This window comes from Aspergillus piperis (genome assembly GCF_003184755.1).
Source record: "Aspergillus piperis CBS 112811 unplaced genomic scaffold BO85scaffold_4, whole genome shotgun sequence".
NCBI classification, from domain to species: Eukaryota; Fungi; Ascomycota; class Eurotiomycetes; order Eurotiales; family Aspergillaceae; genus Aspergillus; species Aspergillus piperis.
The window spans coordinates 490,103-504,750 of NW_020291594.1; the positions used below are offsets into that span (position 1 = coordinate 490,103).

At 49.0% G+C, this 14,648-nt stretch overlaps 4 protein-coding genes and 1 non-coding gene across 5 annotated transcripts; 2 read left to right on the top strand and 3 right to left on the bottom strand.

The window, feature by feature from the left end:
* Positions 1–1,327: 1,327 nt before the first annotated feature.
* BO85DRAFT_517790 (GNAT family N-acetyltransferase) lies at positions 1,328–2,153 on the bottom strand. The gene is made up of 2 exons (XM_025664938.1): positions 2,103–2,153; positions 1,328–2,043 (listed from the first exon to the last, which is right to left on the bottom strand). Exon 2 carries the CDS (start codon positions 1,968–1,970, stop codon positions 1,518–1,520), a length of 453 nt encoding a protein of 150 aa, XP_025518142.1. The 5' UTR covers positions 1,971–2,043; positions 2,103–2,153; the 3' UTR covers positions 1,328–1,517.
* A 270-nt stretch (positions 2,154–2,423) lies between these two features.
* Positions 2,424–4,673, bottom strand: BO85DRAFT_366039 (nonhemolytic phospholipases C family protein; the record flags this gene model as incomplete). The annotated part of the gene is made up of 8 exons (XM_025655763.1): positions 2,424–3,005; positions 3,061–3,263; positions 3,313–3,423; positions 3,475–3,861; positions 3,928–4,051; positions 4,100–4,364; positions 4,416–4,498; positions 4,551–4,673. 8 exons carry the CDS (start codon positions 4,671–4,673, stop codon positions 2,424–2,426), a joined length of 1,878 nt encoding a protein of 625 aa, XP_025518143.1.
* Positions 4,674–5,339: 666 nt separating this feature from the next.
* BO85DRAFT_457102 (laccase) lies at positions 5,340–7,888 on the top strand (the record flags this gene model as incomplete). Its single annotated transcript, XM_025661490.1, has 8 exons — positions 5,340–5,360; positions 5,844–6,063; positions 6,116–6,232; positions 6,286–6,614; positions 6,665–6,822; positions 6,874–7,062; positions 7,112–7,538; positions 7,595–7,888. 8 exons carry the CDS (start codon positions 5,340–5,342, stop codon positions 7,886–7,888), a joined length of 1,755 nt encoding a protein of 584 aa, XP_025518144.1.
* A 148-nt stretch (positions 7,889–8,036) lies between these two features.
* Positions 8,037–8,108, top strand: BO85DRAFT_t68. Its single transcript has one exon. It is a non-coding gene; the product is annotated as a tRNA-Gln (tRNA).
* Positions 8,109–9,248: 1,140 nt separating this feature from the next.
* Positions 9,249–11,238, bottom strand: BO85DRAFT_391692 (Auxin Efflux Carrier superfamily; the record flags this gene model as incomplete). The annotated part of the gene is made up of 4 exons (XM_025656819.1): positions 9,249–9,387; positions 9,441–10,654; positions 10,730–10,896; positions 10,956–11,238. The coding sequence occupies 4 exons, from the start codon at positions 11,236–11,238 to the stop codon at positions 9,318–9,320; spliced, it is 1,734 nt and encodes a 577-aa protein (XP_025518145.1). The 3' UTR covers positions 9,249–9,317.
* Positions 11,239–14,648: the final 3,410 nt, after the last annotated feature.

A 14,648-nucleotide genomic window follows, 5' to 3' on the forward strand; every position in this document is an offset into this window, starting at 1 on the left:
GGCGAACGGAACTGGAGGGGATAATGGATTTGGGGCACACAGGGGAGGAAAAAATGCGACCAAGTGGGGACAGAGATAAGTAGCGGTCCAGCAGAGGGAAAATACGGTCGGAATCCGATCCCGTTCGTCACTTTTCTTTTAAGAAGCAATGCTTGAGAGATTCGCAATGAAAAGGACGTTGAAGCCAAACAAATTCAGACCACACCTGGAATGGACCACAAACGTGGTGACGGCCAAGGCGGACAAAAAATTGACGACAGATGGCTGAGTGGCGAAGGACGGTGCGGTGTGGCTTGTCGAAGGAAAAAGAACGATCGTAGAGGTTGAGCCGCGAAGGTAGAAAATGATGGAGCATCGAGGAACGGGGAATCAACGTGTGTCTCAGGTGACTTGGCAGTTTCCGCCCGTCAAACCCACAATAATCCAGGGTCTGCTGCTATGATTCAATCGTTCAACAAAAAGGTACCATGTTGCCTCAGCCATGCTCAGCTAGAAACGCCACAGACGCAGCCTGCTAAGGGGACACCTCTCGTATGTGGACGGTGAATATTGTAGCTAGTCTGGTGGCACACGACACACTGTTGTTTGCCCACCTCCTGGTCTTACTCGACTAGGACCAATCCCGAGGCATTGTTTGGACCAAAGTATGGGTCGCGACCGGGGACCGAAACGTTGTTGTCATTCACTCGCACACCGGGGAGAGATAAGCAGCAAGCTACCTGACCGCAACCTCGGGATGATGAGCGTGAACATCATATGTAGACGCCCGTGCTTATACTCCGTAGAAGAGACTGGCATCGTTCCATCAATCTGGGTGTAGATCAGGCATACTGCATTGAGTCGCATTGGGGGAAAAGCCTTGAGTGTGCCACTTAGATTAGAAGATAGATAGTCCATCTTGACACAGGAAGAAGCATTTGTTTGCTTTACTCCGTACAAACGGTCAACGGTAGAGGCCCACATGGTGGTGTCTCCATCGATAATCCTCAATTGTTGTCACCGTTATTGGGCCGGGATGAGATTTTGTCGCACAGGGTCTCTCTATGAATTTCATACTTGAAAAGCAGTCGCAACGGGCATTCTTTGCTTCACTTGGCATGGTTTTGTTCACTCTTATTGTCTCGGTGGTGGGAAAGTGAGAGAAAAGATGAAGAGAAGAAAGAGGGGTTGGCGAAGAGGGGGAAATAAGCCACATCTCCGGAATGTATTCCTAGCTGCCCGTCTTTTCAGGCATTACTGCAGGCCGGCCTGATTCCAGCGCGATCTCGTCATTTTGGTCCAATGATATCTCACACTTCACAGTGTTCACTACTTATGGTCGGATCAACTTTCATTCTCAATATGATACTATGGTCAAATCTGATCACATTTCCAAGGCGAGAAGCTCAGGACTTACAGTGGGCGTTCTATGAGGATGGCTGATCAGATACTCAGCCAGCTAAACCGACATATGCCTCATCATTCAAATCAAATTTCGTTCTTTGACTAACAATTATAGCCATCGCCAGCTTAGCCCATCAATCCAAATTCTTCGCCATATAAACTCGCTTCCACCCCTTATTATCCGCCCGATGTGTCTCCGCATAGCCCATTCGTGTATATATGGCTATATTCTCAACCATCGTTTCATTCGTATGCAGCTGAAGGGCGCGATAGCCTGCCAACCGAGCCGACTCATCAGCGAACTCCAAAAGCTTGCGACCTAACCCAGTACCCCGTGCAGACTGAGCAACGGCTAGATTATCCACTATCAGGGAGCTCTCCTGGGGGACAAGCATGACGGTGCCCTTTATTTCACCGTCTCGCTCGATCACGTAGACGACTCCGTCTTTGATCAGTGCAGTGTAGTCGTCTAGCATCGGCTGGGGCTTCCTTCCAATGCGAGCGATGTAGATGGAAAAGGCTTCTTGTATGATTGCCTCGATGATGGGTTGATCGTCGGGCGTTGCTTGTCGGATCCTGGTAGACATTCTGTGTCTGGTCCGTCCTCTCCTTCGATTTGATGGATCTTTTGTTCTTGTGGCTTGATTTGGGAGGGTTTGTCTTTGTAGCAAATTAGTTAGAATTTGCTCAATAAGTGAAAGTGAATGTCTCTTTCTTACTCAATGTGGAGATAACTCTGAATGCAGTAAATGTACTGCGATCTGTTCTCGTTGCGGGGATGTCTGTGACTCAACCCAGGTCTGATTCGGAGGAAGCTACGCGCTACTACAAGTGGTCATCCTGAGCTAGTGGTTCATCCGTCCAATGATGAGTATAGTTACATGTAAGCCTCTTGTATTTGTGTCAGCACTTCTATATCGTCTATAATGTCGCTATGCAAATAATGCAGGGATAGTAGACCAGCTACTCTTAGCAGAAATTTAGTTCCAGCCATGGATGATTCTTAACCTTCCGCCTGGTCTCGAGTCCGTAGCCACTTCCTAGTGGTAGGTGACACTCCACACCTTGTAGCCATCTCCGGAGTGTTTGGTAGAGTTCATCTGCAGGCCTCCTTGACCGTCCAGTGTGATAACAGTCGAGTTGACATACTGCAGACCATATCCGTGACCATTGCCCAGGAAGGTAATCTTCACTTCTGCAGCATCGCCCCGGCGACCAGCTGGCAGCAGACTTCCGTGTGGGCCAAGCCACTTGCCATCCAGTGCACTAGAGAGTTTGAAGATCTGGCTCTCTTCGCCGCTGGAATAATGAATCACCCATCTTTGTTTTATGTCACTGTGGTCCGAACGCGCTGCGCTGCTGCTCAATCTGGTTGTGTTTCCGATATTGGTGAGCGCATATCCAGACTTCTCGAAAACGAGGTACCGTCCCTCAGTCAGGTAGCCGACAACCTCTTTGTATCCGTCCTCGAAGAACAATGACTCTGTCACATTCTGTTTCCCATATGGTACAGGAGGACGGGGCTCTGGGAACGTTGCTTCGCAGTTGGATGTGCCGACGTAAGAGCCTGAGGACATTTCAGGCTCTTCAGCCTTTGGCAATTTTGGGAGGCTGGTATCGGGCTATTTCATGGATTAGCTCGATATCAATGTGGTGGACAGAAGGGAATGGTCGTACATGGTCTAAGTCCAGTGCATTGACGAGGTTAGACATATGTTCCCGGCGCCAGTGAACCATTTCTGGCGTCTGCACATTCTCATAGCCCCTCGCCGTAAGCCACTGCTCCAAGAACAGAATTTGAGAATTATGATCCGCCCTCTCAGTGAAGACACGGTTGCCACGGGTCCACGGGGACACCATATAGAAAGGTACCCGAAGGCCTAAGCAGTCAGCATGAATATTATGACATGGGTTGGTGGCGGGACTTACCAGGTCCAACATATAGCTTTCCAAAAACACCATAAGGGTCCTCCATCCACTCACCTGGTGTGCCTTCTGGTGAGTGGAAAGGGATGACATGGTCTCCGTAACCACCAGATTCTACCATATCGTTAGAATCCCTTGATAAAGAGCTGATAAGTTGTAGCTTACCGTCGTAGCTTATCATGAGCAGCGTAGAATTGTATGCGGGGCTACTTGTCACAGCATCCACAACCTTCTTCTGCAGCCAGGCACCGTCCTTGGGCATATAAGGTGGGTGCTCTGACAACTCTGCAGGGCCGACAATAAAGCTGATTTCCGGAAGGGTCCCATTGGCAGCAGCTTCATAGAAGGTTTCTAATCCCAAAAACGCCATGCCTTTCTCTACGAGCGGTGAGGAAGACGAAGCGTTCTGGTACTGCTCAAACCGGGCCAAAGGGTTGTCGTCAAAGTTGTCTTTATCCTGGTAGACCTGCCATGAAACGCCTGCCTCTTCGTAGACTTCAAAAATTGTTTTCCATTTGAGGGGATAGCAGTTGATATTATAGCTATCGCACCCTGAAGTCAACAGTCAGCTAAGTTCCATTGTATGATATAGTATATGAGGAATTGGTGCAGACGTACCAGGTGTTACATTGTTGTCAATATAAACGCCGCCTTGATCAGGCTTTTGAGGACCGCCAGGAACGTTTACAGAGCCACTGACGAGAGTAACACGGTTTGGGTTGGTAGAGGTTACTTGTGACTCCTATAAGGTATTAGACATAGCTTTGACAACGTGATAGCAGAAACATACTTGATACATATCGCCGGTCGTCCAACCCTCAGCGATAGCATAATGAACAGGGATATCGTCTCTCTTGAAATATCCCCAGCTCCAGGGGGTGTTATTGCGGGCCCAGTGGTTGTTCAGTCCTCCGTTGAGCGAGGCATGGCTATCCTCGTAACCGTTATCTCCCGCTGCCATGCACTGGATCGCGTCAGTCGTGTTCCCTCCTTGGTAACCTAGATACCAAGGGAGGAGAGTTGTCGTAGCATTGGACATGTCAGGATCGACTTGTCTAATACTATTATCAGCACAAGACCTCGAAAACATAGGAAAGCACACTGACTGGTACCAAACAGGTAATCCATCTGGATTGACCTGCACGTTTGGGTCGTTGAATCCTCGGACGCCTGCCATTGTGCCAAAGTACTGTACACAGTCATTAGTTTTGCTTAAGTTTGCTGAGCTCAGGTAGACTTACACTATTCCATGATCGATTCTCCTGCATGAAGATTACAACATGCTTGATGTCCTTCAGTGAACCGGCAGAAACTGACCTGCTCCCGAGGAGCAAAACCAAGGCAGTAGAACCAAGCAGTAACATTTTGAAGCGGCTAGTTCTCTTGATAGTGTTGTATGATGTGGCTTCAGGTGCATTCCACCTGCTTTATATATCTCGAAGAACTTGAGCGAAAGTGGGGACTCTGCGTGGTCTAGGTCCAGACAAGACCGCAACACCGGAGAGTTGATAACCCATGATTTCCGTCGCATCCATACTATTCCAACTGTCTGGGTCGTAAATACATCTACCAAAGTGGGACGTAACATGGGATAGTGTTTGTTATTGCAGATCGGATTCGACGAGCCATTATTTAGGCCGTGCTAGAGCGAAGAGCGATCGTCCTCTATGGTGGGTAAAGTCTGATCCACTTTGGATGGAGATGGATGTTTCAAGAGTTTTATGACATCTGCTTACAAGAATACATCAAGAGACAGAGGACTAAGCGGAAGATGAGTCTCTATGGAAGGGAATCTGGTTGGCCGGTATCCGGGCACGTGTAGCGAACGGCAATCTGTCCGACTGGCTTTTCTGCTCAGGAACAATTTTTCTGGCTTCCCATCCTTCTCTCTCCCCTTCTGGACCTTCAGCAACTAAGTTTTCCATCGATAATCAGTCAGAGGTGGTTTAAAGGTGGCGGTCTTCACGGTGGACCTTTTTGATATATCCACAACGGCAACAGTCTCTCTATCGGCTAATATCAACACCGCCATGGCCCTGGATATCGGCATTGTACCTGAACCCATTGACCAGGAACCAACTTTGAGGCCAATTTGAGTTTGAAAAGCTGGCAGCAGGCAGGGTGGCAGTCCATACAAAAGCCACCTGTTTGGCCGAACCTTGGTTGAATCTTGTTTCAAAACATCGGTCAGTGGCGGACCTGAACATCACTTACTCAATCTGTTCATACTGACAGGTACATGTATTCTGCAGTTTAGCCACTGTTTTGTTTCTGGCCCCACATGTATTCAAAATGGCTCATAGTCATGATCCGGGTTTAAAGACACATGGGGCTCGAAGAAGCGTGCTGGGTCTGATGGAGGATGTGGAAGAACGCAGAACAACCTACCAGACTGTCAAGAGATGAAAGAACAGGGAAGTATTCTGTTAAACTCGCAGCAGTCATCGTCGTTGCGATTACGACGATTGCCATGGGGTATTGTATTGTATCCGGCTACTATTTGTGGCCTGATTCTTCTGCTATTCGTGGCACAGATTTCGCAGCCAAGCCCTCTACAACTCTTGATTCCATCGAGAATCTCGAATAGCCAGATACATCCAACGGTACATGGGCCCGATGTATCGCGCCCTTTGATCGAGCTCCATCCGGAGGATCACATATACCGCAATCCTTCAACGCAACATCATGACTGGGTAGTGACTGCCGACCATCGACGCCCGGATGGAGTGCTGAAAAGGGTTTATTTGATTAATGGTAATTCTTATTCTCTTTATTACGTCAAGCCACATACTTATGTACAACTTAGATCTTTTTCCTGGACCGACGGTTGAAGCACGATCTGGTGACCGCTTGATAGTAAGCGTGACCAATCATTTGGAGGAAGAACCAATCTCCATCCATTGGCATGGAGCACATATTGAGAGTAAGTCAAGTGCTTGGGCATAGGCTGGTCTGCTTGACTAACAAGTCAGTTAGATGCTATGGATGGAGCCGTTGGTGTGACACAACGTCCTATCCCTCCGGGGTCCACGTTTACCTACAACTTCACGATTCCCGCAGATCAAAGCGGTACATTCTGGTACCACGCTCACTCTGGCCTTCTCAGGGCCGATGGCCTATATGGGGGGCTCATCGTGCATGAACCCTCTCCTAAGCCAACAGTCCGGGGACTGTTGGCTCGTGCAGATCAGCAGGAACTTGGCAGCTATGATAAGGACATCCTACTCTTAGTTGGGGATTGGTATCATCGATCGGCAGATCAGGTCTATTCCTGGTATATGCGTGCCGGGTCGTTTGGGAACGAGGTTAGTCTTGCCATATTGTCTTGTTGAGTACGACAATTAACCCGAAACAGCCCGTCCCAGATTCGCTACTTATCAATGGAGTGGGTCACTTTGATTGCTCTATGGCTGTCCCTGCACGGCCAGTGGACTGTATCCTTCGACAAACGGATGTCTCATACCTGGATGCGAAGGGAGATGCAACGTATAGAGTCCGAGTGGTAAATACGGGGTAAGCTGTACGCCTACCAATAATCAGAAATAATAGCTGACAGGCAAATAGCTCCGTTGCAGGAGTCACGCTAGGTTTTCAGAACCGAGAATTTACGCTCATTCAAGTGGACAACATTGATGTCGAACAACAAGATTCCAATTCAGCCGGCGTACTCTACCCGGGCCAGCGTATGGACATTCTACTACGTCCGAGTCCAGACGAAACTCCAAGCTCGTTGACGATTGATCTAGATAAAGAGTACGTCTTGGCCGGTACCATGGTTCGAATTGCGCTAACAGACGGTTAGGTGCTTCAGGTACCCCAACCCAGCTCTGGCATCTGTCCAGACTTTCGATATAACGAATTCACCAAACAATCTGTCGTCAAGTATATCTTCATCAAACAATACGATCTCACTCTCCGAAGTCGCCACGAGAAAGTCACTTCTCTCCGGCCTCCCCGCAAAGCCCCATCAAACCCACGTGGTGTACACTAAGATCGAAAAGCTCTCCATAAACCACAACGTACCCTATGGATTCTTCAATCGAACTTCATGGAGGCCTCAGATTGACACACCACTCATTGACATTCCCCGCGAGAAGTGGGATAAAAATCAGCTCGTGCTATCAACAGGGCCAACTACTTCCCGTCGCCTGTCCTCTGGTCAAGACAAAGACTTATGGATCGACCTAGTAGTCAATAATCTAGACGATAGTGGCCACCCATTTCACATGGTATGTTTCCTCCTCGCTGTCGAGTTGGTCTTTTCAACCAAGCTAACATCAAACAGCACGGCCACCACTTCTACATCCTAAGGACCTACCAAGCACCCGTAGGTTGGGGCGCCTACAACCCTTTCACAGATGCCCATCCACCTGGTCTAGCTCCACATCCCGCTAGCTCATCAAGAACAGATTCTCCCTATGACCTCTCCCGCGCGCAGCTACGAGATACGGTCTATATTCCCAGCCGCGGGCACGCAGTCTTGCGCTTCCGAGCAGATAACCCAGGGATTTGGTTATTCCATTGCCATATTATCTGGCACCAAGCGAGTGGGATGGCCATGCTGTTGCAGATAGAGTGAGGCAGTTGTAAATACCTGTATATAAAAAATATAATGGAATCAATGAGAGACGCCATTTACCTAAAAGGGCACATTGTTGCATGGAAGACCATTTCTATTCTGTGATTGCTTTATTTAGCCAAATAAGGTTGCCTCTTTCAACAAATACGGTTGTGTAGTGTAATGGTTATCACTCTGGATTCTGATTCCAGCAATCCCGGTTCGATCCCGGGCACGACCTTTTTTGCATTTCTTTTTTTCCACAACACCATATGTATCCTTACCACACCAATGTTTCTTTTCGTCTTCTCTATCCTCAGCAGGTTTTCACTCTCATCTAGATAGCATAACCTGTTCCCTGGACGCCACCGTCGACCAAACACTCTTTTGCCACTATGATATAAAAGGCGCACAGGATGATGGACCCGTAGATCAGTACATTATTACTTAGTTGTTATATTAGCAGCTAAAACGAGCAATAATAATATTACTACTGGTATCATAATATATATATTCCCAATAAATATACTAGCACATATACCCCCATGATCAACAATGAACACACAACACAACACAACACCCCAACTACTTTCTCACACGACCTCACCATAACCTGATTCAACATTACCATGATATCATACCGCCACAGTATCACAAAATAGTTATATTGTATAACCATCATCCCCGACTATATCAAAGTGAACTAATCGCAAGTATCAAGTATAGTACTACCAAAAGTACTTACCAAAAGAACCACCAACGCTACACAGCATATCGCTATATCCAGAAATGCAAAGCAACTACGTAATACATCCATCAACCAATAAGCATACTACTTCATACTGAATCCTCGGGCTTCCCAATAGCGGGAAAGCCGGTAAGCACCAACTCCCCCCCAAAGAGTCACGCTGCATGCTACCCGTGAACTTTATTCCTGGGCAGGTGATATCCCTTTATTGTACTTTGTTTTTGTAGTTGGGGAATCATAGGTGTTTGGATGAAATGCCCCGCGCTTTCTTACTGCATTTGTCTTGATTATGGACCCCTTGCTTTAGGATTCTGTGAGGGGTGGGGGAGGGGTAGATAAGGTGGTTGTTGTGGCGCTTTTGCTTTGCGGTTTGGTTCTTAACCAGTCAGGGGGTGGTGGTCGTTGGTGTTTGACCATATCGCTCCTTTGCTCTTCAGAATCTGGGGGCTTTCCCCGAGATTCTACTATGTAGTAGCGGGATTAGGTATGTGCTAGGTATCTCGAAATCATCATTGTTAGGCTAACATATCGGGTACAGCCACCTAGGCCGCTCCAATCTGGTATCTTTCCCATCCATGCCAATCCATACTGCTGTCAATAATACAGTGAACAAGGAAATAAAAAAATAGAAAAAGAACACTCAAACGCCGGATCACCCTAATAATATAGATCGATGCAGTCGAACAAAATAAGCTTCATATCTCAGGAGGCAGACGCCCATTCGACAACCTCCAAGGCGCACATTACGAGGATAAGGGTTGAAGGGAGGATCCTATAATTCATCATTAGTGGTTGATTTGTGGATACGAGCTTGATGTTACTTACCACACCACATAGCTCTGGAACAAGAGCTTCGACATGGCGCTAACGTAAACATTGTTGATCTGGCAAATCTGCGCCAGCTGAAGGGCCGACGGAGCTCCAGTCAGGAGGAAGCAGACGATGATAAAGATCGGATCGTCCAAAATGCTGATCGGCACATACTTGGCCAGCAACGCAAGGATAGGGGCCATGATGATTGTGGGAAGAAGCATGCGGGCCACCAGAGAAGCAAAAATCAACTTCTTCTCTTCCTTGGGGTGCTCCACATCTTCCAGCGCCTCCTTAGGAAGCGTGTTGCGTTCAAGGTTGGCTCCCAGAACAACGAGGATCAACGGCACAGCAACCTGACCGTTCTGGTTGATCGCGCGGGTCACAGAATTGCTCACAAAGGTGCCCTCGTCGAAGAACAAGCTCTGGAGCGACGGTACCGAGGCGACCACGATCGAGACAAGCATGGCCCACAGGGGCGGGTTCATGAACTCCCACAACCCATGAAAGAACCTTCCGATCCAGCCTGTGCACACGGCTAGCACCTTCTGCATCCTCGTTGGCAAACGTCGGAATATGGCCCCAGTCCCTTTTGCCCATCCGCTGGCGATGCGGCTACGGAGTCGATGAAGGGACGCCTTGACGCGGGCAACCAGACCCTTCTTCTCGTAGCTCTCTTGTACAGCAGGGAATGAAAGCATATCACCGGCGGAGCTTTGTCGGGGCATGAACGGCGCAGGGGGATCATCAAGCAGGGGCGGGCGGTCGGGATCTTCCTCGCCACCGCTACGGGACGACACCTTGGAGTACGGATAGTCTCGTGCGGTCACGGGTGTTTCTTGACCAGATGCGAACGCATCCGAGTCCTCGTGCGAAGCTCCGGATGCTTGAGTCTGTTCATCGAAGCTTCGAGTCCTCACCAACGGCTCATCTGGATCAACTTGCTCCGGGTTGTCCGTGTATCGCTCCTGGCCCTGTCCAATGAGGGTGGTATTCGGGTCCGGTTCTGCCTCTTCCAAGTAACGTTCCCGGGGGGCAAGAAGCACATGGTAGCCCCAGCTCCACCGCACAAGCTGTCCGAGCTGCTGGAAGATGAGCAGATATAGAATACCGCGAGCGGCTACTTCGTCATCGTTATCGTTCGGGACGCGATCCCAGTGAAGACCCTTGAGAGTTTGCGACAGGGACATGACAAGGGAGATAGGGAGCGAGTTCGAGTTTCCGAAAACCTAGGAGGATTGCCACGGGTCAGCGAAAAGACAGGGAAGAAGTAAAATGTGGAAAGCACTGGACATTGCACTTACGGCCATGGCGGCGACAAAGTTGGAAGGGCGTTTCTTGAGCCGGAGACATCGCGAAACAATGAAGGCGCAGGAATAAGAGACCAGAGTTTGGATAACGAAGATGGCCGGGATGATAGCCAGATCAGTGAGCTTCTCTGCTGTGAGCTGGGACCCAAGCTTTGTGAAGACTAACAGTTGTGGTCAGCTGAAACTTGAAAAGAACCGCCAAAGAGACCCGGCAACTTACTCAGGCAGGGCGTGAATAAAGTGACGTTGAGGTTTGCTACCAGCTTCTGGGCGTCCGCATCGAACATGCCCTGTTTGGCAGCAAAGTAGCCCGGCAAACTCACACAGATGACCTCGAGGACAGCTTCGAAAACCAAAAGGACAAGGTTGAGGAACGAGGGGTGGCTGGAGTGGGCGTTGCCATCTTGAAGGAGGGCGGGATTGGCGCCCATCTGGGTCATGAACTGAGAGGAGATTGACGGGTAGGCATTTTGAAGAGATCTAGGGGCAGTAAAAATGGCCATCGACAAGAGGGCGGAAGCACGAGGCAGCCAGGGTGGCAGGGAGAGAACAGGCAACTAACTCTTAGGGAAAAATCCGGGGAAGGAAAGATGAAAGGGAAGTGAAAGGGGAAGTTTGGATGATGGGGGATGACGACGCGAACGGGAAGCAACCACAAGGTAGTCCTGTGGGCAGAAACAGAGAGAGACGATGGCGATAATGCCGTCGAAGATGATGACGCCGATAGATAACAAAGGTAGGCAGGCGGTAGGCGAATAGGATTAGAGTTGGCACTGCACGGAAGCACGATTGGATTCAAACAGTTCAACCTAATGCGTAGGTACAGGACTAAGGGCCAGAACAGACCCTTTTAAAAGCCACTAACAGTATACACACCAAGATAGTCTAGATAGATAACTAAAGTTAGATTCCAATGAATGAAGCGGGACGCCGACGGGTTTAATACCAAAGCCGATCGTGTCGGTGAGTCTTTGACTGTCTGTCTGTCTTGCCTTCTCTGTCTCTGTTGAAATCTTCTACAAGGAATTCCCAAAAACATCATCGTCAGGCTTTCCCGGACTCTCTGGACCCGGGAGGGTCCCAAATGGCCAATCAGAATCATTTGTAGGCGAACGCCCAGCCCAGTTTCGCGCTGCGCCCAGACCTGCCAAGGCTTGGGGCCTTCCACTAGATACCTTTTTAGTACGGGCAAAATACATAGTAAGTCAAGTATGGGAAAGTAGTAGTAGTACTACTGCTCTAGTTCTATGAGGATTCATGACGAGAGCTCATTTAGATAAAGGTGACTGTCGTGGAGAGCGGGAATAAGTAAATATGAAGCCATCGAAAAGCACGCTCTTGAAGGACGGGCTAGTACTTTTGTCCCTCCCGACGGATGACGGCAGAATATCCACCAGGTAGGAGAGAGCTTCCCAGCTCCCCCTGCCCTTCGAGATGCTTGGCAGTGTGACACAAGTATCGACCATCGGAACCCCTTCAGCGGAAGACTAAACGCGAGATAAGACATTCTCTTGGCGAGAATTCTACTAGAAGCTGAATGAAACCCTTCTCAGTAAGGAGAAGGAACGTGTTGTTAACTTTCCTGCGAGTTGAGTGGCCATAGTGGGAATAGCCGGGAGGAGTGGTGTAACTACTACACCAGAGTACAGCCAAAAAGCCTCATAAAGACAAAAAGAGTTACTATGTGGTGATATTGCTTTTACTATATCACCACAAACCCCTCTATTCTAAACATGACTGGTCTATTTGGTATATCCCTTCTTGTTCATTACTCTGCCACATAGTTAATATCCGACGCGACACTTTCAAGCAAAGCAACTCATGATGATGAAACTTTCCACAGCGGTTATGTCATGATCGGCGGCCAATGATAATGCGAGCTGATATCACACCCGGTCTTCTCTGGTCATCCTTCTCTTTTCCTTCCAGCTCACATTTCCGCTTCCATTCAAGTCAAATGGAAACCTTATCTGTTTCGCAATCGTCTTTTTCGAAAACCTGAAACAAGTGGTTCGATCTCCACGAAACCTTGCCACTTTCCCCAGATGTCCGGAACCACAAGGGATGGAAGTGGTGTGAGTCTCATTCCTCCAATGCGGCATTGCGCAACTCTCTCCCTCCCCCACTTGGACACTGCCCGCCGCTGCCGAGGATCGACACCGCTAGCTGCTGCATTGGCTTCGGACTCAGAGGTCGATGTTGGGGCCTATCTTGCTTAAACTCTACAGTAGTCCAGATAAGTTATTAATAGACTCTGGGGCAGATTTACTACTTCTTTTTTCTACCATCATATTGCAGCATGAATAGCACTACTACTGTACCAAACCATCATGATGAAACGGTACCTTCTTCGTCTTTGGTTGGCCTACCATCCGTACACGGAAAGACCTGGCTTAAAGCCGACCACCCAATATACAGAGTGCCAATAAGATAGTCTTTTGAGTTCTTCGCAGTATGGCCCGCATTCAATCCCAGGACAGCAGATCCACTCCAGTAGTTGCACTGATAGCGCCCTCTTGGCATCAACAACATATTGAAACTGCGCAGTGGGATAGAAGCAAGGATCCACTCCTAGAGTTTGGGATGCTTCGGGGCATTGATTCATCACAAGGTTGTCGGGGCTGTGTACAGGGAAGGAAGCCGGGTGCGAGCCCGACAATGAGAACCGTTTATATGTCGCCAAGACTGGGGAAACCCTGATAAGACAGAGGCAAAAATAAAAACGCCCAGGGCCGGGGAATAAGAAAAATGGTTGACTGATCAACTGGTGGCTATTACTCAGGATATTGCTGCAATCATCGCGGTGACACAATCATGCCAGTTATTGCGAGTGGCTCCCGCCGAGGACAAGCCCCATCTGATCCTCAGCTGAAGATTGGGAACCCCTCCGATAGGGCGTTGCACACCCACTGATGATGTCTACTACTGCCGACCAACCCCGTTATCCCCATGGATCTCGGGCTTCTATCACCGACCGTTGGCCATAATTTGGTCGACGAAAACGATTTCGGGCTTTGAACTGACGGGTGCTCAAATCCCTGTGCCAGAGGGAGCTACTGCCTTGAAGGAGGCAAAGATTCTCGCGATCCTCGGTGGTAGCTATGATAAGAGGGAGAGGGGACCACTGTTACACAGGGGGTGGTGGTAAACGAGCTGCTTCATATGTCATAAGCCACAATATCTGATCCTGGGCATCCCGGGCTAATCATGTAGAGTAGTAGTAATGCTACTATTTGTTAATATCTCCGGGATGGAATGATCAGCTTACATGAATGATTTCTCTTTGGACTGCAACCCGTGGAATGGGACCCGTACTTTGGTTAGGTTCACCCCGGCCTAAGGTAAGAAAGATCGGGGATCCATCGGCCGACGGGGGGTGGCGATATTCAGGCAGAAACGATGTTGGTTGCCACGTTCAAAATTCAGGAATACCACGGATGCTTGCGTGAGCCAATTTACACTCCGCAGCTGAACGGCAGGGTTGAGTAGCGTAGACGAGATGTAAAAGGGCGAGATTAAATAAAGTATTGCGTAGACATTGACTTTGTGCCTGAGGTGCCGGTGTTGGCACGTGTGATTGGGCGGTCGGGGACTGGACAGCCTGAGGCGACCGGGAGGCAAGCCTGGCAGATTTGCTGGGCCCCATCTGCCTCGACTAATCACAATCTCTCTTTCACTCTCTTTCCCATCTTATAACCTTCTGTTAACTTATCCTTCCCTATCCTCACCTTTCCCTCCCTCCCGAGGCTTGTCGGCCGTTGCTCGCTTTCTCTCTCTCTCTCTGCCGCTATCTGAATCTTGCTTCTCCTTTCTTTTGAGCCTGCATCATATCTATCCTTCCTCTCCCCCCCTTTCCATCCATCCCCACCGGTTTCGCCTCCAAACGATTCCTTTAACAGCTCGTTCATCCATC

What these genes read in the sequence shown, in the direction of transcription:
- BO85DRAFT_517790 (XM_025664938.1), bottom strand. Translation starts at nt 1,970, where the DNA reads ATGTCTACCAGGATCCGACAAGCAACGCCCGACGATCAACCCATCATC.